At 39.6% G+C, this 27,027-nt stretch overlaps 1 protein-coding gene across 4 annotated transcripts in view; it reads right to left on the bottom strand.

The window, feature by feature from the left end:
- USP15 (ubiquitin specific peptidase 15) overlaps positions 1–25,078 on the bottom strand; it is an 85,355-nt gene extending 60,277 nt beyond the window's left edge. For 2 of the 4 annotated variants that reach the window (XM_080935010.1, XM_080935011.1), the window contains exons 1-3: positions 24,932–25,078; positions 11,081–11,208; positions 5,062–5,192 (exon numbers count right to left, since the gene is read on the bottom strand). In XM_080935010.1, coding sequence (XP_080791136.1) covers positions 5,062–5,192; positions 11,081–11,208; positions 24,932–25,020 — 348 coding nt within the window. In that variant the 5' untranslated portion in view covers positions 25,021–25,078. Of the gene's footprint in view, positions 1–50; positions 188–293; positions 355–5,061; positions 5,193–11,080; positions 11,209–24,931 lie in introns of those variants that run through there. The other 2 variants (XM_080935012.1, XM_080935013.1) reach the window with 2 other exon arrangements.
- Between the last annotated feature and the right edge of the window lie 1,949 nt (positions 25,079–27,027).

The following is a 27,027-nucleotide window of genomic DNA, read 5'->3' as shown; positions in this document are numbered from 1 at the left end:
CTGAATAAAGATGCCTACTTTGTAACAATGCTCTGTGATAGAAAACTTACATTTAACAGTAAGCATTTTTGAGCTTTATGTAACTGTGTCTACAAGGTCTGTCCTTACTCTTTATGTTAAAGTATGTCTTTTAAAATGACGGCTCTGGCCCTGTAATGGATACACCCATTTCACTCTAAAATGACTGTCTGACCTTCAAAGGCATACTTAGTAAGTCTATAACACACACACACAAAGCACTCAGGCATGCAAGTGAATCAAGTATAAAGTGATAAAACACACATTAGGTTCACCTTTTAAATAAGTATATTTCCTTTTGCTCTTCTAAAGGTTAACTGTAGGATTTCAGTCATGAACACTGTTTCTGAAAATAGTAATTGGCCTGATACATGATACACTGGGCAGATATGGCAAAGGGAGGCTCCAATGACTAACACAGACCAGCAGCCTCATATCAAACTCAATACAGGAGTGACAAACTTCTCCTTCTCCTTCAGGAACAACTGTTTCAACTCAGGGTTTTAAAAGAGTTTATCTGAAGTTTGCTGTATAATCCAACATGAAATCAATTCTTTGAATATGTTCTCTTAATTATGTTTGTTACAAATCTTTTAAACAGTCTCACAGACTACATGTCTCTTATTTTAATAGGCTTAATTCACAGTATAAAACTTAAATTTTGACTCAACTAAGATTCTTTAAATCTCTTACACAGAATGTTGCTGAGTTTAAAGAATGTAACAATATGCTGAATTTGTATATCTTTTTTGTAGCTAATTAAAAATTAAAAACCTAGGAATCAAATATTATTGCTACCCACAAGTTTGGGACTGGGACTCAATAGCTGAGTAAAATCCTAAGATACTACACTACTGTAATTACATTTTACTTCACTGATGTTCACATTTCAATATTTTGGTACTAAAATTAAATTTCCATTTCTTTTAAAATGTACATTATATTTAGATTCTTTTTTAAAAAATTTATTTTTATGTATGTGAGTACACTGTAGCTGTCTTCAAACACACCAGAAAAGGGCATCAGATCCCATTACAGATGGTTGTAAGCCACCATGTGGTTGCTGGGAATTGAACTCAGGACCTCTGGAAGAGCAGCCAGTGCTTTTAACCGAGAGCCATCTCTCCAGCTCCAAATTTCCATTTCTTAACTCAAAAAAAAACTGCAGTTGTTTCCTTTCTCTCAGTATTTGTTGTATTTCGTTTTAAACACCCTCCACAATGACTTTACCCACTCCCCTTTCTTTACCTTTGTAGAAATGGAATGAGTTTCATCAAGTAGCTGAGCAAGCCCCCCTCAGAGAGATTTCAAATGTTTAGTATTTGGAAGGCAGAGTAGGCTTTTAAGCCATTTTTTTTAATTGTATTTTTATTATCATTTAGTTTAAAATTTTATTTTTGTGCTCTGCTGGTAGTTGGATATTACCAAGTGTCTCTTTGTTATTAATTTCTAGCTTAATCCTACTAGGGACTTGGCAATAACTGGATAATTTATTTGTTATTTTGAGAATTTGATGATATTTTACCAATTCATCAGTTGAATAATATTAAGAGTATGACATCTTTAGTTCCTAATGAATTTTGTCAAAGTGCTTCTCTGAGACACATCTCTGACTTTCCTATGGTGATGTTATAGTCCACGCTTCCGTTATAAATTATTAGGACCATGTTTTCAGAAATATTTCTTGGTTTTTACTGTCATTTGAATTCTGCAAGAAATAAAATCCTCAAAGCTAGTAAAATACTGCTGTTATATTTAAGAATTCCATCTTTAGCTAATTATCCTTATTTAAGGACTATAGGCAATACAATTAGATACTGGGCACTACTTTGGCAAATCACTAAATTCATGACATAGTGTTTTCAATCTTTCAGTTTATAGTAGCGACATTTGCAAAGGTTATATCCCTATGGTTTCCAGGACCTCCCTACTTTTCCTTTAAGTACTCACTGGTATTATCCTCAATCCCAAAGCCTCGTCAGTTTTTATAATACTCATGTTTTTATACTTTCTGTTCACTGTTCTTGCTATGTGAATATTATAGCATCCAAGTAACTTAACTAGAATGAATAACATATCATTATATGATGACTGATCTTCGATTTACTAATAGTGAACACCTCACATCATTTCTGAGAATAAAATCCTGTAGGTTTAAGCTATGCTGATCTGGGGTGAGACTTCTGATGTTCCTATCAAGTCCTGGGCTATGGCTTCCATCATCTCAAGACTCATTTAGAACTGACATCCACATATCTGTCCTATAGTATCTGCATGTCCTTGCTATGCATGGTACAATTCTCCACGACAGGAAAATAGGAGTAGTGGGGAGGTGAGGAAGAATACACCTAAGATATAAACTGCAGGTGGTCTATAACCTAATCTCAAAATATTCACAGCAGGTATAGGAGAGCACACAAGTAACCCTAAAATCAGGAAAACAGACAGGAGGATAAAGAATTTAAGGTCTTTTTATCTTCCTCTCCTTCCTGAAGGAGAATCCTTCCCCAGGAATTCCCACAGAATTCTGGACTGGCAGTTATTTTCTTGCAGCATACTGAAAGTCCACGTTTCCTGGTTCCCACTGTTTCTGCTGGGAAACAACATTTTTTTGATTTGTGCTTTTTTGAGGACAATGTATCCTTTGTCTAGAACTTCTGAGGAATATCATTTTGTCTTGTAAACTTTTGATATGTGTTTATGTTTCTTCAGTCTGAGACTGTTTCCTGACTAGAATGTGGTCTCCTCCTCAGTTTGGAAACAGGGCCAGCTGGTCCCTCCTCAGACATTCCTCTGCCTGCTCACTCCTCTCAGAGATTCCAGTGATGCGGACGGACGGCTGACTTAGTGACCACGCCAAGTATGACTATGCTTCTTAAAGACAGTCTGGTCTTTGCTATAAACTCTACACTGTATATTTCTGCTGACACCAAATGGCTCAAAGACCCCTTTCACTGCTTACCACTAGACTCAAATGTGAAGTGCATTACTTACTAGGTTCTGAAGTGTTGGCAGTATTAATAGTCTTGTACTAAGTCTAACCACCATTAGCTGTACTCCAGACAAGCCTCTCTTTACTGATACGTTTGGCTACACTATATCTCCCTGCTTTCTGGCCAGTCTGTTTTTTAAGACTAAGTGCCTGATACTGAAGTTAAAATACTTCAAAGACTGAGTCCCCAAGACACAATTACTTTATGTATCATAGATTCTTTAATGTAACCAGATTCATAAAATTCAGAGCTAGACATCAGACTCTAAGAAGTTAGTGTTTATTTCTTAAAGCAACTTTTCTCTGTATGGGCAGAGTAAAATGCACTTTCTTCAACCTATTGATTTAATATGGAGGAAAGACGCATTTCTAACAAAGATGCATCCAAACAACCTCATGTATATTTCCAATTGAAAACTATATGTTGAAAATTTGCATTTTTCAAAAAAATGTTTTCACCTTGTTAAGAACAAAAGTATGACCTTCTAACAGACTTCCCAAGCTTTTCTTTATTTTCTATGAACTTTTAATGATTCTTTTTCTTTGCTATTTCATTTCCATAGTTTTCTTTCCTTCCTTCCTTCCTTTCTATTGGATATATTATATTTACATTTTAAATGTTATCCCCTTTCCTGGCTTCCCCTCCAAAAACCTCCTATCCCATCCCACCCCCTCCTGCCTCCCTGCCCTGACATTCTCCTACAGTGGAGCATGGAGCCTTGGCAGGACCAAGAGCTTCTCTTCCCACTGATGCCCAACAAGGCCATCCTCTGCTACATGTGCAGCTGGAGCCATGGTCCATCCATGTGTACTCTTTGGATAGTGGTTTAATCCCTGGGAGCTCTGGTTGGTTGGTACTGTTGTTCTTATTGGGTTGCAAACCCCTTCAGCTTCTTCAGTCCTTTCTCCAACTCCTCCACTGGGGACCCCGTTCTCAGTTCAATGGTTGGCTGTAAGCATTTGCCTCTCAAAAACCAAACTTCAGTACATTTTTAAAAAAGACTAAGGGTTTTTAGAAGTCAGTAAATTGGTTGGTAGATCTAGTAACACACTGAAGATTGTGGCATACAATGTGCTGTAAAGATACCCTCATGTGCTCATAAGAAAAGTAACACACACACATTTCCTTTAAGAAGTGACTTTGGGGGAATGAGAGAGGACAGCAGGGTAAATATAGTCATAACACATTACATATGAAATTGCCAAAAAAAATTTTTAAAGAAGTTTTTTTTTCAAGTGCCATTTCATGGGTGTCCTTCAACAGGCCAAAGCACTCAAGTCTCCAAAAATGACAGGGGGGAAAAGGGACCTATATATTATACAAACCAGAAGAAATTATTCAGTAGATATATAAGGTGAGCTCACTCAGCTCAGTTAGATGGAAATTTTGCATTTTACAGGAATAAGGCCTAGTCTATTCCAAACAAATGTTCATTTCTATAAATCATAATTGTAAAATATCAAGACTGAAAAAGATTACATTTTCATTTTTTAAAATATTTTATGGGGGCTGGAGAGATAGCTCAGCAGTTAAGAGCACTGACTGCTTTTCTAGAGGTCTTGAGTTCAATTCCCAGCAACCACATGGTGGCTCACAACCATCTCTAATGGGATCTGATGCCCTCTTCTGGTGTGTCTGAAGACAGCCGTGTGTGTGTGTGTGTGTGTGTGTGTGTGTGTGTGTGTGTGTGTGTGATCTTTAAAAAATATTTTATGTTCTAAAAACCACTTCAGCTTTTACTTTATTTTTTAAATTGTTTTAGGAAAAAAAGCAGTGTACCCACTTTGTTCTCATGTTTTCAAGTATACAATAAAGATGACATCAATTCTCTATTAATTAGCTAATCACATGTATTGTTATGTCCTTAGGATGGTGAGAATGTAGCTAAGTTCTTGTTATTTGTGGTCAGCTATTATTAAAATCCAGTGCATAGGAAAGATTTTCTGGCTTTTCTCCCAACATAAGTTAAGAAGGCTTGAGAATTCACTGAATTACCAATATGAGATACTCCACAAAAATATACTTATACTCAGCTAACTCTCAAATATACCTTTCTTGCTATTGGCTCTTGGCCTTCCATCAGCGTGTACCAGCTGACAAGTTTGTTCCAGCCCTCAGTCGGCAACAGTATGTAATCCAACTCGTCAATAAGGTGTTCCTTAAGTGACTGCGCATCACCATCTACGGAAGAAAAAATAAACTCAGCACAGAGCAGGAAAGCAGGGTCCATACAACACAAAACTGAAATCCATGAACACAGTCTGAAGTAGTTACAATAATGAGCACTCTGAAAACTCTAACAAGGTTCAAATCAACATGTCAGCCTGAAAACTTTCCATGGCTTTTCTTAAATTCCTAAAATACAAACACATTGATATTAACTAAGATACCAACAGAAGAGGCTCCTCAAATATTCCAAGCACTGGCAATCCAGTGGGACCATTCTTACATTAGATAATCTGCAGGAAATTCATGAGTAACCCACTAACTCCTTTTTTAGGACAGGGTCTCACAAAGAGGTCCAGTTTGGACAAGAATTTGCAATTCTCCAGTCTCAGTCTCTCACGATACAAGCTGGTATCAAATTAACAACATATTAAATGACTCCGACATATATAAGCTTGGAAATCATAATGAATTTTTTTAAGTTATTTTGTAAAGCATCTATATTATTCCACAAGATCCACAATCTGGATTGATCCTCAAACTAAAGCATTGGTAGTTGTACAGAAGTATCTTAATTCTGAGATGCTTTAAAATGTCTAAGGTAAATTCGGAACTTTTGTATATTCCGGGGCAGAGACCTAGTAATAATTTCCTGAGTCGGAACAATGTCACTGTGGACTAATTTGTTAATTGCTCATTTGAGGTTCCAGAGTACTGAAGAGCACTAGCTCAGCGGTTACAACTAACCTAGAGGTGATAATCTTGCCTCAAGTTGATTTTAATCCTAAAAGGAAGAAACACTGTTTTCTGTGGCATTTATGACAAGAATAACTAATCCTACTCAAGAAAGTAATAGAATGTTATTCTTTTAAAATTCACCTGTGGATTTTTGAAGTTTGAGAAAGCTATGTTTTATTTATATAGAAACAGAAGCTGGTAACATCTGAATTTCATATGATCTTCATAAATAGAAGTAAGATGAGTACTAGATAAAATTATTACACTTATTGTGTATGCATAGTACATACACACATGTATCATGGCACACATATGAAGGGAAGTCAGAGGACAAGTTGTAGGAATTGTTTCTCTCCTTCAACCACATGGGTCCTGATGGCTGAATTTATGTCCTCAATCTAGGTAAAAAGTGGCATCAACGGGAGAAGGCTTTGGTTCAGCAAAGGCTTGTTTTCCCAGCATAGGGGAAAGCCAAGGTGCTGGGGTGGGAGTGGGTGGTTGGGAGAGGGAGCACCTTCATGGCAGCAAGGGGAGGGGGAAAAGGATGGGAGAAGGGGGAAGGGGATAACATTTGAAATGTAAATACAGAGACTATCCCATAATAAAAAAGAAAAAAGGGGGAAAAAGTGCCTTTATCATCTAAGCCATTTTACTAGCCCCAAGTATAAACCTTAAACACAATTTTTTTTAGCTGTGACTGTAATTTCTAAATTGTCAGCAAATACAATTTGGAATACGTTGTCAGAAACTCCAGGGATGAAAGAAAATTAGACATGCTAAGAAAGCAAGCCGCAGTCCGAGACAGCAGGTGACTATGGCAGACATACTACTGTGAGTTCTCTCAACAGCCTTGCATGGTGGGTGTCTCTTCTCTGAGAACATATCCAGGGACACTGACTAACTTGCCTAGGGTAATCATACAAAATCAAGAGCAACGGACGGAGCATTAGAGCCTAGAAAACCTAGCTATTTATTAGCTGGAAATGGGGGTGGTGCACCTTTAATCCCAGCACTTGGACGGTGGACATGAAGATAATCAGCTACATGGTGTGTTCTGTTCAAAGGCCAGCCTGAGCTTGGAAGGAGCACAAAAAGAGGAGGGGTAAAATTCTTGTTACTTTATTCTACTTTTATTTTTTCAGAGTGACATTAAAAATTAAGTAGCTCCATTTTCATTAGCAAGTAGACCAAGAGATAAGTTATTCAAGCTTCAATAAACACAAATTTGAAGAGACTGAATTCAAACATGAATGCATATATTCTAATTCCAAGTGCTTTGCCATATATAGTACAATGTAACCTGAAGAAAACTTTGGAAGAATTTAAAAATCAAGACTTATGTGTATTTTGTACAATACTTAAGTTTAGGTAAACAGTCTGACTATGTAACAGAATTCACATAATCACATACTTAGTAGACAGAATAAAATAACCACTGGTATGTGTGTGTATGTGTGTGTGTGTGTGTGTGCATGTGTGTGTATAGAGAACACCTTTCAAATTAAAGAGACAGGATTAGCTTTTCATTTATCACTTCTGTGTCTAATGAGATGTAACTTTTGAAAATAAACCATATTTATTTAAATTACACAAATTGGTAATTTTTTGAACAGAGGATAAAATTTATTAGGCTATTATTTGCAGAGATTCCAGAAACTAAAATGAGCTAACAGCTAGCGCCACATCCTTTTACAGGACAGACAGAAGACTCTGTAATCAGAAATTCTAAGTCAGGGTTCTGAGTATTTATAAGACAGTTCCCCTGTCCCTTGAATGATGAACCAGAATGAAGGTTCACTTCTGCTTGCCTTTTCATCTCTACAGTCTCATATGTTGGCCCCTCACTTGTCAAGCATGGCTGGATGATATTAATGAGCTCACACAGTCCTTTCAAACACGGCTTCACAGTCAAAAGAACATCTCTGATCTGAATGTGCAAATGAGCTTTGTTCTCAAGGATAGGTTGTAGTAGGATAACCAGAAAATTCACTTCCTCTTTCTACCGTATTGTATAAGATCATCTCCTAGGGTATGATCCCCGTACAATACAAAGGTAACACAGGATCTATGGGTTCCGACTCCTAGGAGCCTTAAGACTCTCTCTCTCTTCCATTCGTTCTCCATCTCCAATCCTGACATTTTCTCTACATATCCTGTTCTCTTTTATTGCAGGAGCTTCCAGGGTCTTCACATGGTGAAGGACAAAGGAAGCTGTGTCCCATGCCACAAGTATATGGACAAAGCACAGATAAGCTCTGTCCTAGCTACACAAATGTGAAATGATAACTCATCTATCACTGCAAAAGTCCAACTGAGGCTCTGTAATCTCCCTTCTCTGCCTGTCAAGATTATATTGTTATGGTAATCATTATCTATGCTTTTCAATGGACCAATTTGTATTGCCAAGAATTTTATAAAAATATTACCTGTCTTTTGTTACTATAAACTAATCTACATCACCTATAAATGTACATAAAATAATAACACTTTCTTTTTGTTTGGCTTCATTTATACTATTATGTTTTGAGATCTATAGATACTTTATCTATTAGCATTTCATTCATTTTTAAGTGCTAAGATGGTTTCATTATATGAGCATACTATCATTTGCTTATCCATTCAGATATTGACAGGTACTTGGGTTGCTGTCGAATTTTTCTATTACAGATAACATGATGTGAACACTCATGTGAACTTTTCTTATAGGTAAATGCTTTAACTTCTCAGTTTCTTAGGTAAATACCTCGCACACTATGACTGAGTACTATGGCTAACAAATGTTTAACTTTAAATCTATTAGTTGTCATAGTCAGCAAGTGTCAAGAGTGATTCTCTTAAGTCTTAATTAAATTATACACATGTTGTGGCACCACACTGTGGATCTGTGGATCAAACCCAGAGTTGCACTTTTGTAGATGCTCTACCACTGTGCCACATCCTCAGTCATCTGTCCCTGACATCATTTTCATAAAACGATGTTTTGAGTATGTGTGTCTCTGTACCATGAGGGACCTAACACCCCCGGGTTAGAGTTGTAGCAGCTATAAGCTGACAATGTTGGTGCTGCAGACTGACTTAGGTCCTTTGTAAGAGAAGCACACGCTGTCAAGTGCTCAGCCATCTCTCCACCCCCCATTTCTTTCATACAGATAAAAGTAAATACTTACACCTACTCTTTTGGAAAACTATTTTCTTCTTTGGCATAGTAGTATGCAGGTGCACAAATTGTACGGGTATATTTATGTGTGTGCAGTTACATGTGCATGTACGTAGAGGGAAGGCTTGACTGGGTGTCCTTACTCAGGAGCTGATCACCTCACTTAAGACAGGTGTCTTGAGACTCAGAGTAGACTGGCAGGCCAGCCGGCCCCGGTTTCCTGGTCCACAGCACAGAAATGGTAGGTGCGCATCAGCTTGTCTGGCTGTTTCCAGGGAGCCCAGATTCAAGTGTTCCTCCTGCAGTAACAACTTTACTGCTCTGCTACTTGCCCAGCCCCTCTTCCAGGAAAGTAAAGGTAAAGATCTGTTCAAGTCTCTTGTCTATTGTTTCACTGGGCTTAATGTTTTCTTAAAAGCAGGTTGGATTCTTTCCTGGTAAGAGAATATACTTTGTATAATGTGAATGCTTCTAACTGTATCGAGACAGGTTTTATGACTTAGAATGTGGTCCACTTAAATGCTCTTCAGATATACCTAACAGTCGGGCTAGGGATTCTTAGAGCCTTTCAAAGTCTTTCTATGGATGTGTCTTTTCTGTCCTTTGCAAGTACATCAATTATAAGGACTCGTTTACTTCTTATTTTTAAAGTTTGTCCAGGATCCTATAATCTCTTACTCTAATGTTCAGCTTACAAACCACAGGCCAGGGGCATACTCTACTCTTGTTTCTTCTGCAGAAAACATCTTGTTCTGAGCGTTCCTTCATCTTGCAGAGGTGTGCTAGGTACTGCAAGCCACTGTCTCTTATTTTTAGCTTTCCCTATCAAAACTAAGCTGCTGCCACTAGCACCTGAGTGAGACACAACAGAAACCAGTCTTCACGTAAGCACAGGAAAACAAGCTTAGTCTATTCATTTACTGTGGAGAACAATCAGCCAGCTCTGCAACACCTGATACACAGGGCTGTGGCAACCCAACCACACCATATGTGTCTACATACAGAGCTTAGACAGAAACCAGTCCTGCAACTGTCACCGACAAGCCACAATGCTGGAATGTGACTCATTTCTTACTGTCTGTCTGTCCTGGCAGAAAAGCCTCAGTCTCAGAGTACTCCAGCACAGCAGTTAACCGTGTACCATTGCCCTGTGAGTAGCTCTCAGACATCAGAACTAGCCCAGTCCGTTCAGTGCTCCGTGGGAGCTAGGACATCAGCAACTTGGTCATGAATGGACCTTAGAGATTAACCAAACTCAAACCTAGGAAGTTAAATACACATTCTTTATTGTTTGTCTCTTAAATGGAGACACTTTATAGCTATATAATCCTTTTAAAAATACTTTTAAAATACATCATTGTGTTACACATGGTATAGGTGCATGTCACAGTGTGGATCATGGATGGAGGTTAGAGCTTCAGTTATTCAGGTCTACAGTCTTGCCCCTCTTGACTCCAACTGGACCACAGTGTGAGTGTGGGACTGACGGCTTACTCTCTTTAATGTAAGAGCTGGAGGAGCTCTGGCAAAGCAGGAGGGTTGAGGAAGAAAAGTGTAAAAGTCAAGAATGTAAACATATAGTAGTGATCACTAACTCTGAAAATGTCATACATTCATTAAGAAAAGCAACATGAATGATACTATTTCCCCAAACCAATAAAATAGTGCTTTTAATTTACATGCTTGATTTTAACACTTCAATTCTAAATCATGATCACATCATAAATATGAAAGAGAAATGTGTCATATACATAGCATACATTACAGAATGACCTACAGATAAGTATCTTTTCTCTCTCTCTCCCATTCTCCCTCCCTCTCTCTCTGAAAGAGTCTCATGATGTATTCAAGGCAGACTTACCATAGTGAGTCTCCTGTTCTGGTGTGTGCTATCTACCCCGTCATACCTGTAATGAGTCTCTAATTATCAGCTTATTTACATGAACATTCCCTATTATTATGCTCATTAAACTTAACACATTTACAACTTCACTGAAGAAAATGATACCTTTGAGAAGTCCGGAGTTATCGATGGGTCCAGGATAGACATTTTGATCTCCCATCTGGTATTTGTCCCAACTGTCAAAGCCAACATATTTTTTCCACTGTTTGAACCACCGACTATCTACCAGATACCTAAAAAAAGACAAGACGCTGGTTAATTAAAATTCCTGCAAATACAAGAAGAGCAACAATCTGTTTGTTATTCTGTATTAAAGAGAGTGTCTACGACAAGAGTAATCTGCAATTACGGCTGCTCTGCACTTAACACTTGGAGGAAAGACTTGACTTATAAAATATTTTCATCGTTCTCAAGCAGTGACTACTTGAGGTCATGCATTGATGTAAGGCTGGAAAGCAATCCCTTTAGCATGATACAAAAGCATTCAAACGACAGAAAATCCTTGTCAATCGGTAAGAATTAAGTACAATGTATTAAGATAAAAATGGCTCTGTACTATGGATTTACAATTACAGTATGAATAGCACATGCTTTAATGTAGTTTTAAGAAAGAAAGCTTGTTATTAAGGGTTTTAAAAGTTGATTATGTTAATTGTAATCAAAGTTAGAAATAACAGTTTATCAACCAGATTTTCAACACTACTACCTTGCACTGACTTCCCTTGTCAGCACCACACAATCTTCCAACACTATTGTTTAGCCAGGGTGGACTGCAGGCCACACCACAGTGAAGGTTAGTGAGATGCTTAAAGCTGGGTGTGCAATCCAACTCTGAGGGACCCCCTTCTAACATTTTTGGGCTCACCACATACAGCACTAGAGAAATAAAAAACCCAGTTATGTCTGAAAATAGCTAAAGCAAAGGCACCAACTGAACAAAACCTTCTAATTCCTAAAGACTAGTCATGAGCCGTTTCCTTCCCTAAAAGTGGATGTGAAGAGTCTGCAGTGCCCCAATCCACGGCAATTATGCAGCTCAAGGCCCTCCTCATACCGGACAACTTTCTGAGGTAGTAATTCCTTAAAAAACAAACAAAAATTCTGAAGTTATACTTTGTTTAAAAAAATCACAGACAATGTAGTATTTTGATATTTTCCCATGAAAACATGATCCCCCCCAAGTCTTTTTTAAAGCCAATTCATACATACAAAAGGAGCATATCACTCAATAAATTTTAGATTTTCCTGCTTTTCCAGTTTAGTTACAATACTAAAACATGTGACTTGCTTTCTCAGATGTGTATCACACTAAGAGACATTTCCCCCTCTCATCCATCTATACATTTACTCCTGTCCCAATTCTATAGTGTTTTAATGACCGTAATCCAGATACTGTATAAAACATCTCCTTTAGCTCACTATTATAGCTGCCTTAGCTAATTGTGTTGTATTTTCAAAAGAATTTTATCAGGTTTTTACCAAAAAATAAGATTATGATTGCATCACACTGAAATTAAAAGAAAGATAAGGGGGAACTGTGGCTTTGTCTTCTGATCCTGAGCAATATTCTGAGAAACAGAATATTTCTCAATTAGGTTTTATTAATGTCTTTCAATATATGTTAGCATTTCTCCCCATAAGACTCCAAGTTAATCTGTTGGAGGAAAACACTTCATTCATACAAAATATTCCATTGTTAAATAAGTAGTTAATACTTGGGGTAAATAATGAAAAACTCCTCTGCACTTTACTAAAACATTCAAATGTTAAAAATTTGAGGAAAACCCTTGTCTATCAAGTAAAACCTGACAAAACATAGACCTCAGCTTCTGCAGTATCCTGTCAGCAAGGTGTGCATGTCTGCATTGCCAGCACCAGGAGATTCAGCAGGAAGAATGCAAGTCTGAGGTCTACACTTCCAAGCCAACAATACACACACACACACACACACACACACACACACACACACACACGCTATCTCAAAACCAAACCAAACCAAAATTAATCTCTGGCAATTGTGTTTTATAGTTTTTGATGTTTGCTATTTTTATCTGATACGCAGGTACCCTGTGATATCTCATCACAATGCTATGGCAGCACAGAAAGGACCCCGTCAAGGATTTATAAAGTGCTTTCTTCTAGCTTGTTGAAATCTACACTCCATAATTGGTATCTGGAACACCAGAACTCAGTCCAAACAATTTAGTGTCACAGACCAAACTCCCCCTGGCCTCCGGACATTAAACTCCTAACTGCTATGAGATTAACTTTTAGATCCACTCTTGAGTAATGTGTTTCTTTATACCTGCATTATTTATTGTAGTACCATGTCTGCTGCTGGTTACAGGGTTTACCCTTTCTTATGGGAAGAGCAGTATTCTACTGTGTACTTACTGCACCACGGTTTCTTTACCCAGTCATTGGCTGGCAATGAGACACTGGGGCTGTTTACAAGATATATATTTTTAAAGTGAACAATCTCATATCTACCAGCTGTCTTGTCTATTTTGTTGGAAATGCCCTTGAGAGTTTCCTTTTCTCTCAAACATACAGCCCAGTCTAACCTGGAATGCATGGATCCTCCTGCTTCAGGAGTGCTGGGATTAGTGCTCTTCTTGATTTGTTGAGTATGAAATACTTAATGTTGTTGTTGTAAATAGTTTTCTAATTCAGTTTTCACTTCTTATCTAAGCACTGACTAGGACTGCTATGATAAAGTAGAAGAAAAACTATTTTTTATTTTTGAGACAAGGTCATTTTGCAACTCTAGTACACCTGCAACTTAGGACCAGGCTGGCTTAGTACTTCTAGAGATCTGCCTGCCCTACCTGCCTGCCCGCCCCTGTGCTACCACAGCCAAAAACATTTTAAATAATTTGCTATTGTGTTAGACAAACAACATTCTATTTAATGTGTTTTTAGACTATCAAGATTAAGTATTGTGTGAAAATTTTCTGCATTTCCATAATTTCATTCTTTTACTAAAATTACTGTAACTTTTCATTTCTTTATTTTTAAGAAGCTACTTTTGTCAGGATGGAGATGGTCAATCACTAGGCATCTGATAGCACTTATTTATTTAATTAAGTTAATTTTCTTAAATACTTTCGACTTTTACCTTTAAAATGGAGACACAGATTCCCCAACTAGTTGTCTCAAATACCTATAGCATTAAAAAGCAGAAATGTGAACTTGAAATGCCATTAATACCCTAATTTAAAATGTCCTACATTAAAAATGTAGAATTTATGCAGCAGCATTAAGTTTCTATATACGGATTCTATGATAAACCTTTTCTTTGATATTGAACTGCTTTCAACACTATTTTCTCTCTAAAGATTACATTTTTATTGTACACGTCTATATCTTATTTACAAAATTAGGAATGTTTTTGGAAACAGCAACATGCTAGAATGCAATTGTTAGGTGACAGAACAACAACGAGAACATCATCTTCTACATGTTAGGATAAATGTGAGTTCAAGAGCTGGTGAGGGTGTGGAGAGGGTGAGGAGAAAGTAGAACTCGAGCTTCTGGCAGGAATGAAAAATGGTGCATTACTTGTAAAAAACAGCATGAAGGTTCCAAAAAAAAAAAAAAAAAAAAGAGTAATTATATATATGGTCCAGCAACCCACTTCTTATGATATATAATATCAAAATGCTGAAGACATAATACACATGCCCATGTTCGCTGAAGCATTAAGACACAAAAAGCTAAACATGTACATATAGCTAGCTAATACAGAGAGCGTGGAACACACATGATGTAACATCTAGCTTGTAAGAGGAAGGAAATCCTGCTGTATGTACTAACACATAAGACTGGAGAGCACTGTGCTAAATGAAACAAACTGGTCATAGAGACAAACGGTCCAGGATTTACTTCCATGAGGTATATAAAATATCCACGGAATTGGGGAGTAGAAGGTGGGTATCAGGAGACAGGAGGAGGCATAACTTGATGTTCAGAGGTGCTGTGGTTGTATTTACAGTTAACTGTACTGTATTTAGTGCAGGGCAGATCTTATGTCAGGAGTTCTCATCACAAGGCCATGAAACAGCTCAGTGGGTAGACATATACTGCCATGCCCTGAGAAGAAAACAAATGCTTTAACTTGTCCTCTTTTGTCATCTGACTTCGACATGAGTACTGTGGGTTGCCCACACACCATCCCCAAACCAGTAATAAGTATAAGAAAATGCTTAAAAAGTTCCTATCACAATATAAAAGTAAGAGATGATGGTTCAACTTGAATACAATACAAAGTGCATTGTACATTAGAGCAGTGTTTTATATACAAACGGCCGGAGAAGGGGAAGCGCGGCGTGCCTGTGAGCTGGACAGTGAGTGGCACTGACAGCTGGTGCTCTGGAGGCCAGGCCCTAACTTACTGTATTGTAAGAGACACTGTGAACCTGAAGACGGCCTGGACTCAGCTAAGGAATGGAACAAGTGCACACAGCTCAGACACCTACCTCAGTCCACTGTGTGTTATAGTCATACACTTCTACCTGCCTATAACTCCTGCTGCTTACTGGAAAATCAACCTTACACCAATCCACACAACTGTGTGACACACAAGCTATAGTACTTCTCAATCCCACCTAGAAGCAAATCTCATCTTTTACAATTTAATGTTAGGTGGTTAAGAAATACACAAATACCACAAACAAATACACAAAAATTCACTCATATTTATTGTGGCATTTGTTTATTTCTTAACCACTTAACATTAAAACTGTGTTACAACTTATAAGGCTTTTTAAAAAAGACCACTGACAGATGTGTTTGTACTCTAAGCCCAATACTATATATATATATTCTGTGTTTGCATGTAGTACCCTAAACCTGATTCTATGTGCCTAGTAATTTAAAATTTTTTTAAATTATTTAATGTGCATGGGTATTCTGCATTCATATGTCTGAGTGCCACATGCATGCAGTGCCTAAGGAGCCTGCTGGATCCACTGGACCTGGAGTTAGATAGCTGTGAGCTGCCATGTGGTTCCTGAGACTCAAACCTGGTCCTCTGGAAGAACAGCAGTGCTCTTAACTGCTGCATCCCTTCCCCAGCCCCATCTCTGTGATCTTTTGCATAGCAAGTTGGTTTACAGATCACAAGCTTTGTAACAGCAGAGCTGGCATAAAAATTATAGATGGATAGGAATATACATGAGAGGCTGGGAAGACAGTGACAGCCACTTCAGAATTGAGTGGGACGAATGAGGATCAGGAGCAGGTGGAAGAGGCACACACCATGCTTACATTCCTTCACTCTGTACTGATGAGAAACTACAAGTGTGACACCCGTCCCAACGTCATTCTTCCCATTAGTGGACCATGTAACTCTTTAAATTCCAGGCCAACTGACTGCTGAGCTTTGGCTCTAACATACTCCTGTTTCAGTGGAGGTTTCCTTAGCAGACAGACAGCTTCTTCCCTTATTTCTCCCCATTCTGGTTTAACAGCCAGCACACAGAAGGTTCACTTCCCAACTCACATAGGCATTCCTGCCGCATTCTCACTTTTCTGACAGGGTTTTATCACCAACCTTCAGTTTCTGCAGTTTCTACTTCCTCTCCAACCAAGTATGGAGGCTGGGCTTCCTATGCCAGCACCAGTTGCACAGTTAGCCGACAGCTAAATGACGGTTAATCTGACAAACCTGCCCACCCTGTAAAACTTTAACTTGTCATGCTGACTTTGTAGGGTTGGGGATGAATGCTGGTTTTTAGCTGTTCCCACGTGGGCGCCAGTGTCAGAAGAGCTATTCTGTGTAGCCCATCACTGCAGGCCCTCCTGGGATTCTCTAACACCTGCACAGCAGGGCTAGCTCTCAGTGCTTGCTATTCCCAGTTAACGGGCCACACAACTAGAATTTTCCACAGAAACTTCAACCCCAATCTTCCTCACCTCTATCTTTACTAATTTTTATTATCATTCAAATAAATTATTTCCCCAGTGCTTTAATGTCCTAAGCTAGAGGCCTAGCTGTATACTATGTGACAGCAGTCAGCACTCCAGGGCAGCTGTGACCACTTGTAGCTCTCCCTTCCACCCTCCCCTTCACTAAGCTCAAGCACCATACCTGGGCCTCCCCACTCCCTCCCTTTTAGTGGCATAAATTACTGGAAACTGATTTCTCACACTGCTTCCAACTTTTCTTAATTTTTTTCTCCATTCTGCACCTAGACTATGAATGTTTTTTTATTTTGTACTTAGGGTGTGGTGTGGTGGAAAAGACTGAGCACATAGGAAGTCAGAAAATACCTGTGACATTTGCTTCTCTCCTTCCACCAGTGGGCCCGGGAATAACACTCAGGTTGTCGGGTGTGTGGTAAGGCACTCTGACTTTTACAGCCACCTTACTAGACCCACTACAAGATTTTAAAAAAGAAAAATACCACTAGAACAGAGACTTCCAGTGCTTTAGAAAAATCAAAAACTGTAAAGTAGTTCTCAGGTAATCTGTGGCCTGGTTCACAGCCTCTTCATCCCTCAGATTTCAGGTATTTCTAACCTATTTTCTGCTCTGCCCCTTAACTCCATCACTTAGAAAGAACTAATTTGTATGACCCATTTTTAAGTCTAAGCTAACACAAATAAGGAATCCAAGAAGGAGGCCAAGAATGATTGTTCTTAAACTGTTCATCAAGAAAGCAAATACACACTCACTGATACCTCGAAACGGAGGGGCCACAACGAAATGACCCACAACTCTACCTGACATGGAGTTAGGATAAGCACATGAGAATCAAGAAAGAATGTTAGTAATGCTTGAGCTGTACTCTATCAGCTCTCTGATCTAACTAACTTCTCTCTCCACTGGACAGAGGGACAGAGGACAGTAAGGACGGAAGGGAAGGGGAGGGAAGGAATGAACAATGGAAACATGCTAGGACATATTAGGACAGCCTCTGAACAACAGTCCTGACAACCAGCGGCTTCAAAGACTTCACTGCAGGCACACATTATAATCCTGATGCTAGTCCTGACATACTATTGAATTGTGAACAAGAATCACCACATACGGCCCTTTCTGGACCCTGTTTTCTCTTTAAACACTCTTTCCCTGAATTTAGCATTTATTATTCCATAAATGTTCAGTCTTTAAAAAACTAACTGTATCTCCAAACCCAATATAGAATCTACTGAATGTTTTCAAAGTTCAAGTATGTGTAACAGTTTTTCCACTACAGGAATCAATGTGGGTTAAGCACCCATGTAAGATGCCACGCAATTTGCAGTTGCTGAGAGAGTTATAGTGTTGTTCTACCTCATCAGATAGAAGCAATAAAAACGAGATTTTCTGTTGTTGTTTGATAGTCAGCAGACCTATCTTTTCTTTTAAATTCTACCACATCTATCATCCATCCATCCATCCATCCATCCATCCATCCATCCATCCATCCATCCACCCTCACTGCCCATATGTGAAGGTGCATCCATGTTACAGTGTTCATGTGATGGTAGAAGGACAACTTGAAGGAGCTGGTTCTCTCTTCACCATGTGTGTCCTGAGACACAGATGTCACTAGGCTTGGCTGCAAACTCCTTTACCTGGTCAGGCGCCTTCCTGGCCCTTATAAAGGTGACTTACACAGTGAGCAGTGTTTGTACCTTTAGGTCATATATAGAAAAAGTCAGGAGAGATGTCTGGGTAAAAAGATGTATGTACATCTACAGTATCAGCTACCATATACAACACTCACTGTGTAAATACTGTCAATGATCATGAAGATAATCTGACAAGACGCCTAATAATAATGTGTAGTGAATTACTGACATATACTTAAAATATTGCATGCTTTCAATATATCATACTCAAGTAGGAAAGCCAAAACAACTAAAACAAAGTTGCTGGAGGAGTTTGGGCAGAAATGAGAGGTGACTGCTAGTTATATGGAGTTTCTTTAGGGATGATAAAACTATTCTCAAGTTGATTATGATATGTATATATACACTGCTATCTAGAGAGCTGTCCACGTTTAGTGGGGATACTGTGTAGTACATAAATTATATCAAAATCAAGTTGATGTTATGTCTTTATAAATCAGAATGTGAAGGGATCACACATCTATATTGATTAAGAAATGTCTTCACAGGGGTCAATTTTGAGCTGTGAGTCTTGAATGAAGAAAAAGGGCAAGATGGTCCAGCAGTTACAGGTGCTTGCTGCCAGGCCTGATGGCCTGAGCCTGGTCCCTGGGACCCAGATGAGCGGAGTCCAGCAAGCTTTCCTCATCTCCACCCTGACACGCATGCCCATACACACTTACACAATAAACATATGTGATGAAATGTTAGAACAGAATCAGGAAGATGTATTTGAAGTAAATGTAACACAAAGTATAGTAACACAGGACAATACAGGGAGTAGTAAATAATTTACAGGAAAGGGCAAACCCTACATGCATCAAGTCAGAAGGTATAAGACAGACTGTGAAGACAGAAAATTCTACTGGTTCTTTATTTGGATAATAGACGAAATCATGTTTAACTAGTATGACAAAGTTGGCACCTCTTGATTTCAATATTTTTTAATTATCTACTTTTAGAGAGTTAATCTGAGTATGGCTCAAGTCACTTACAGAAAGAAGGCATAACTAGAGAGTCTTCGGGCTAGATTGCCTAGGTCAGAATCCCTCCTCTCCACTAATCCACCACTTGCCTGAGCATACTTAACTCTTAAGATTCTCTATCTATAAAAATATCGCTATTTATTTCAGACACGTAAGAAAACTGTTAATACATTGGTAATATTTTTGAAAGCCAAACCCACAGCTTTATGTATCTTCTTAGAACCAGAAAGTTTAACATTAAGTTTATTCAATATGAACATGGTTTTTCTATATCTATCAACAATAAACCTCTTGACTTATCTGTTACTTTGTCAAGATGTAAAAATAATAAAAAAAACCCAGCTTATCAAATAAATTCTCTTACCAAAATAAAGGACCCTGTTCCTCTTTTCATGTGAGTAATTAATTTTGTCTTGAATATCCCCAGGCTTTGATATAACCATCCCTATAACTTAGACTAACTAAGACAGACTATGAATTAAATGATAACCCAGAGAATGGAAGCAGAAAGACAAGCCAGAATAACACTATTGAAGAGAAAAACCAAAAGCCAAAACCCTAGCAATTTGAAACTTTCTGTGTAAGACCCAAGAAGAGAACAGAATAGTCACTGTCTGGACTACACTTAGGACTAACAGGGAGAAAGTGATAGCACCTATGATTTTAGAATGACAACCAGTTATTTCAGCACACTCAGAAATCCAACAGAGGTAAGGGCAGGCAGCTCTTTAAGGCACACGCATTGAAGACACAAACAGCCTTAGCAAGTCCATAAATGCTCATCTGCAATGGCGTTACCATGCGACCCACTCCTCTCAAATCCCTGACCTCCAGGAAAGTCACACAAAGACATTTTCTGGTGCCTATTTTAAGGATGGATTAAGATGTTTACATTCAGCCAGTATCGCTGGTTTTTAAGAAGCCCCTTTTACTTGTCAGTCCATATGCTCAACAGTTTAGACTTAACTTTTCAATACTATAACTTAGATGGCAAATAATAAAGTGATTTTCCAGGTGAGAAAGTATCATTTTACACCAACCAATGAGCACACAAGGAGCGAACCATGGGTGCAGTTGCATATGCAGCAGAAGATAGCAAGAGGAGACGACTCGGATCCAGGCTGTTTTCCCAGTGTAGGGCAATGCCAAGGCGAAGAGGTGGGAGAGAGATTGGGAGATGGAGCACCTTCATGGAGGCAATGGGAGGGGAAGAGGGGATGGGATTGGCCAAAAGGGGATAACATTTGAAATGTAAATACAGAGAATATCCAATTAAAAAAAATGTTTGACTTTACAAGTTCATTAAAACAGTACCAATTTTCTTTTCAGTTGGTAATTATAGATCATACACTATGTTTTTTTAAATGTTAGGCTGTTATAAGAACTTCATGTGCAGTGGCAATAAACAAATGCTTTTAAAACAGTCAGAATACTAAAACAAAATACTTGACAAGACCTTACTACCATGTTTGTTATGATATTTCTGCAAAACAGTGAGAATAGACCTTATCACCTGTAATATAAATTTATGGCCACTGATAATTAAAATTCAAAGACCTGTTATCAGTAATGCTCGTGGATAATTTGGTCTCAAGAGCTTTCAAACAAAATGGCAATTGTCCTAAATATATATATGCATTAGTTGCCGGTCAATCTAACTCATTAGTTTCCAGAAGATGCTAAGATATGCTATGTGCTCTATCATATCCTAACCAACAGCCACAAGAGACAAGTGTGGGATAAAAACGCTAGAATTCTGTTGCTAAATATAAAATAGGCTTTCTTTAAAGAGGAAAAGAAGTATTTTTTCTCCTTAAAGCAGAACTATTTTAAATAAATCTTTAAAAATAGGAGGCAGTTTAGAACAGTGACTTAAGGGCATGGACCTAAGATTCAAACTAGTTGTGGTCAAAATCCAGCTGTTGTGTGAAGGTCTCTTGAGTTTAGGCTTCTAGTTTTGTCAAATGCGAAGAGCAGCAGCAGGTTTCTGATTTTTAGCAATGAGTAGTTAGGTCAACATATACTTGCAACAACAGCTCCTGAGAACTTAATGTTTTGAAATGTAAAACTATAGGCTACACAGGCTTCCTAAGTTAATATTTACTTAAGCAAGAATAGTATCTGTCACCAATACCACCTTGTTAAAAAAATCGTTTAATATTTTAAATGTACTGATGAGGAAATTGCACAATTTGGGGGAAACAAGAAGCCTGACAGTCATGAGATAAACTAAATCACTGAATCCCTCTAGATCTGGGCTCAAAAGGCCTCATTAGCCCTGATTCACTAGCAAGCTTGCAGTCAGGGGTTAAAGAAGTAAATGTGCTTCTTTACTATTTTAAGCATCTAAATTAAGAATATGTTTTAATGTGACTATTTTCTATTTTAATTTCTGCTAATATGCTAATATTTCAAAAGTTTTGCTTTCTATTTTCATTTCCTGTGATACAATATATGCCCTGCTTGGTCTCAAACACCCAACTTCTTTTGTAAGTCTGTAAATACTTTAAACTTTATGTCAATGGTGTCTTTAGTAACTGAGCACATTTCTTTTAGTGTCTGTAGAGTCAAAGTTCCATAAACCTAAACAATCTATTAAAGCCTCAAAGGTTCCTGGTAAGACAGAAGGAATGGAGAAAATCTCTGAACATTTAAACCAATGTCTCCTGTCCAAATAGCAGTGATCAGGTTCTTTGGAAATGTATTAAAACAATGTAGAGATGCTACATAACTAGCCACCAAAATAAGGCTACTCCCCAAAACCACCTTAAATTTACTCTACTTACTAGGGGTTGTATAACTACAGCAAACAACACAGCTGTCTTGGTTAACAAAAAATTATTATTAAACATGACACAAAAATAACTGAAAACGATTAGCAGACATAATTTAGTAAAACTTGAAGGAATTATTTTGATGATGATGTACACACACATCTATTCATAACAAATCTATTTTGAAACCATCTCAAGAAGGAACATTTACATTCCACAACTTTCCCTGTACTTCATTCAACTACCATTCCTTAGGTTCCCACAGAGCTTACAAGTAATTAAGCACATTGCTTTTAATCTTACCTTACATGTGCATCCTAAAGGTGTTTTTAATTCCTCCTAAGCTAAACTTGAGTTTCACGATTCTTTTTCTGAATTTTCTAAATTCTAATTTAACTTTAATGGTCTCCTGTCTTATGAGACAGGAACTGACTAACTAACAACCAGCACTGAGACCAGGTTTACTCCTTGTCAGTGAGTGAAATTCAACACACTTGACTGTAATTTTAAAAATCTGTATGAAGATTTCCAAATGGTTAAAAAAAAAAAAAGATAGTAAGCCATCTCTTTTTCTTAGTAGCAGAATCAGCATGAAGAACTATATTAAAAGGCAGCATCATTAGGAAGGTTGAGAACCACTGATTTACACAAAAGATAAAACTAACAGGGAGGTAACACTTGCACATCTGCAGCTGCCTAAAACCGTGCCTTCAGTCGGCTTCTTGACATTAAGGCATTATAATAACTCAAAAATGGACTTAACTTTGACACTTTAACATGGCTTACAGTAACTGCCAAGAAAAAATATACTCTCTTAAAAATAACCAACTTTAAAAGTAGTTTAACATTCACAATACACATATTTCTTAAATTATATATCACCATGAACATCAATTATACTTGATATCGCTCAACACAAGAACAGTGAGAAAAACATTCACATTTTAAAAAGATTTCTATTTTATCGGTAGCTATATTTATATTTGTATCAAGCAATAGTGAGTGAATTTGTTTTTTTTTTTTTTAATGTTCTTCAATATACCAGAGAGAACAAGTTTGAATTGATCTTTTAAGACCGCACAGGCCAAGAGAAGCATAGGTGTTCTAGGGAATGCCCAATTCCTCCTCAGCAATAAACTCGGCAAGAAAAAAACTAGGATATAAGCAATAATTACGTAAGCCACGGAAACAATGTAATGCAACAAGTGTGTTTTACAGCATCAAGGGTCTTAATTACAGAAAGTGTATATGGCCTTACAGACCAAGGATCGAAGGTCTCCAAGCTGGCACCTATTAACTTACTCGAAAATGATTCCATTTGTCTGGAATTAATGGCAGAAATCAAAAAAGATTATTAAAACTTAGTATTTTATGAATACCGGATATTTCAGAATATTCAACTGAACCAATATAGAACAAACACAAGAAAATTGTTATTGCTCATTGGACAGATGGAGACGCGGAGGTTCAATGATGACTTTGCTTCCATGTCACAATGAAAAAAATGAGGTGGACCTGTGAATAAATCAGGTCTAAGTCTCTTTCCACCACACCACAGTGGAGTGCCTAATGAGCACTTGAGAACTGTGAATAAATCAAGTCTAAGTCTCTTTCCACTAGCCACACTGAAGTACCTAACAAGCACTTGAGAAGCTATAAACCACTGGTACCAGAACAGAAGGAAGAAAAAGAAACTTAAAAAAAAAAAAAAAAAAGATAACACACAAGCACACTGACCTTCACCTAAACAGTATCTTCCCTTTATTTAAACACTTCTGGAAGTCATCTGCTTTGGCTGACAAGTGCTAAATTTTGTACATGCTTCCTCTAGTATTTACGTACAGTACGGTTTTTTTTTTTTTTTATATTATACAAGTTTGAATATTAGCAAGCTTTTTAGGCTTCAAGCGGACTTATCTACTTTTTGCTCGCCTACGTTATCCTTCGAAGCGGAGGGAAGGGCTGCACTTCCCCAGCGCTGCCGGCTCCTATCAAGCCAGGAGCAAAGCAGAGGAGCAAAGCACAGGACCACGTGGTGTCTCTCAAAAGCCCAAGGTCCCTACACCGCTCCCTCCTTTTTGACAAGGAAGTGGAAATTAGGGGTTTCCTTTTCAGCGGAGCCCTGACACAGACCACCTGTGTGGTCCCCGCCGCAAACATCCCGAAGCCCGGGTCAGGGGAGACTACAAGGATCCGAATAATGGGGGAACTTCGCCGGCGAAGGAGTGACCGGAGAAGCGCGGCGAGCGAGGAGGAGCGGCGGGACCGGGATCTGTCAAAAACAGCGGCAGGCTCACGCCGAGCCACTGCAGCCCAGCTCCGCCAAGGCCCGAAGTGGGAGCGGCTCTGCCGGAGGGAGGAGGACTGGGAGCCCCGCGAGCCCGGGCCGCCGCTTCCGCGCAGCTCCGGGCGCGCACCGCCCACTGCAAGCCCCGGCCCTCTGCGCCGGTCCAACCTTTGCCCCCAAATCTGCTGCCCCGGGCGGCCGCCGCCGGACCTGTCCGCACCTGTCACCAGCCCGCGACACCAGCCCGCTGCTCCCGCCCAGCTCTCCGCCCGCCTCGGACCCCCGCGCGCCCCGCGACCCCGTTCCATACCAGGTGTCCCCTTTCCGGAGCGAGGTTTTGAGCAGCGTCGCGATGTCAGAACGCTGGGTGTCCAGGTCCGCCGCTCCGCCTTCCGCCATCTTCTTCCACTAGCGGTAGCGGAGGCGGCAGCGACGGCGGCGGCACGCCCCGGAGCATTGTGGGAATGGCGTCCGCGGCCCCGCCCCGCCGGCAGGTCTGTACCAAATGGGACGCGAGGGCGGGGGGAGGGCGGGGGGCGTGGCTCGGCGGGGAAGCGCGGTATAGGCGCGCCTGCGCTCTGCTGCCCCCTCGGGTCCCCGCGCGTCCCGTAGCCCGGCGTGGTCTTCGCAGCCCCGGACCTCTGCCTTCGAGCGGTTCTCGCTGGGCGCGGCGCTTTCTGTCCCTGCCTTTACCCTGGCCGGACTCTCCTCGCCCTGCTGGCCCCCTTCCTGCCGCAGCCGTTTCCAAACCCATTTTTTTTTTTTTTTTTTTTTTTTTTTTTTGCGGGTTCGCTCCTGCTGGAGGGCGGGGCCGGCTGGGACCTGGCAGAAAGCGCGCAGTTCCGTGACTTGGGGCTTTTCCTTCCCAGCCGCAGAGTCCAAGCCCACTGAATATTGGCACAAAGAGGACTCTGAAACCAAAGGTTTGGGCGCAGTGCCCTTCCTAGGTTCCTCCCAGCTCCCCCACGCTTGCTGTCGGTAGGGAACTCTTCTACCTTTCATAAGCTCTTTGTGACGCCTCCTAGCGCGCGTGGACACACACACACACACACACACACACACACACACACGTAGCTGCAGTGCAAAACACGTCCCAGTTTCTAGATGAACAGGCAGTGAAAGATGTATTGAATAAGGCCAGGTACTAAAGGTGGTTAGAAACGTGGGAGAAACCTCACCAGTGTCAAATTAGCATTTCCCTAGATTAATTTTCATGGCAAATATGCCTGAAGTTAGACTTGCTGCCTTTGAAGGCAACAATTAGAAATCGAAAAATTGAACCTCTTAAAAAATCAAATGCCAACGTCACATGACGGCTGGAAAGGCAAGGTTATCACCCAGTTTTCAAGTCCTGAGTACCCAGTACCTCCATGAAAGATTGAATTAAGATAAAAACTCCGTAAGAGCTGGAACTGAGTTCTCTCTGTGTGTGTGTGTTTAAGATAGCAGTAGGTGACAAGTTAAAAGATGGGCAATGGTCTCTCCATTTTTAATGCCTCCTAGTTTACTTGGTGGGAAATGCACTATCAAAGGGTGTGGCTGCACAAGGGAGATGTGCTGACCCTTCCAAGAGAAACCCTGCTTAGTGTTTGTCAGCTTGACAGAAACTACAGTCACTTGGAGAGAGGGGAACCTTAATTATGGAATTACCTCCTTTAGAATAGCCTGTGACGAGTCAGTGGGGCACTTTCCTGTTTAATGATTGGTGTGGCAAGCCCACTGTGGGCAGGTGGTCCTGAGTTGTGTAAGAAAACAAGCTGAGCAAGCCATAAAAAGCAAGCCCAAGCCAGTTCACATGGACTCTGCTTGGGGTTCCTGTGGAGCTTCTGCCGGGACCTTCCTGCAGTGTAAGCCTCCCAGACCCTTTCTTCCCCAGGCTGCGATTGGTCAGAATGTTCTGTCACAGCCATAGAAAACAAACTAGCACAAGCCGTGGATATTGGTGTCATGATCTGGGTGAGTTACTACTGTGACTGCTTGTTTCTGTGTGGTACTTTTTGTATTACTTCAGCCTCAAAAGTCTAAAAGCGGTCCCCACTCACTGCTATTTCTTGTGTTGTTTGACCACTCCAGATTGTAAAACCAAGTTTTCCCAACTTTGGACATTCTCAAGGTTTTATATACCCACCCCACCTCTCTTCTACCACTCCGTGGAAGAGAGCAAAGTCGGCTTCCAAAGAGAGGCATGCAGAGAAGATGCTGCACCCTCCTACACACAACTTCAGACCTCTAGCTGCCAACACCTAACCTGAAGGCCATACAAATTTGAATGACATAATATTATCTTAAAGGATTTTGAAAACATGTATGGCATTTATTTTCTATGTGAGTTGAATGTGTGCCTTCGGCAGCCAACTATAGCGATCACAGGTCAACTTGTGGACATCAGTTCTCTCTACTGTGTGG

The sequence above is a fragment of the Micromys minutus genome (genome assembly GCF_963924665.1).
Source record: "Micromys minutus genome assembly, chromosome: 22".
In the NCBI taxonomy this organism is placed as follows: domain Eukaryota; kingdom Metazoa; phylum Chordata; class Mammalia; order Rodentia; family Muridae; genus Micromys; species Micromys minutus.
The sequence above is the reverse complement of the archived record's forward strand: the minus strand, read 5'-3'. Positions and strand labels throughout refer to the sequence as shown.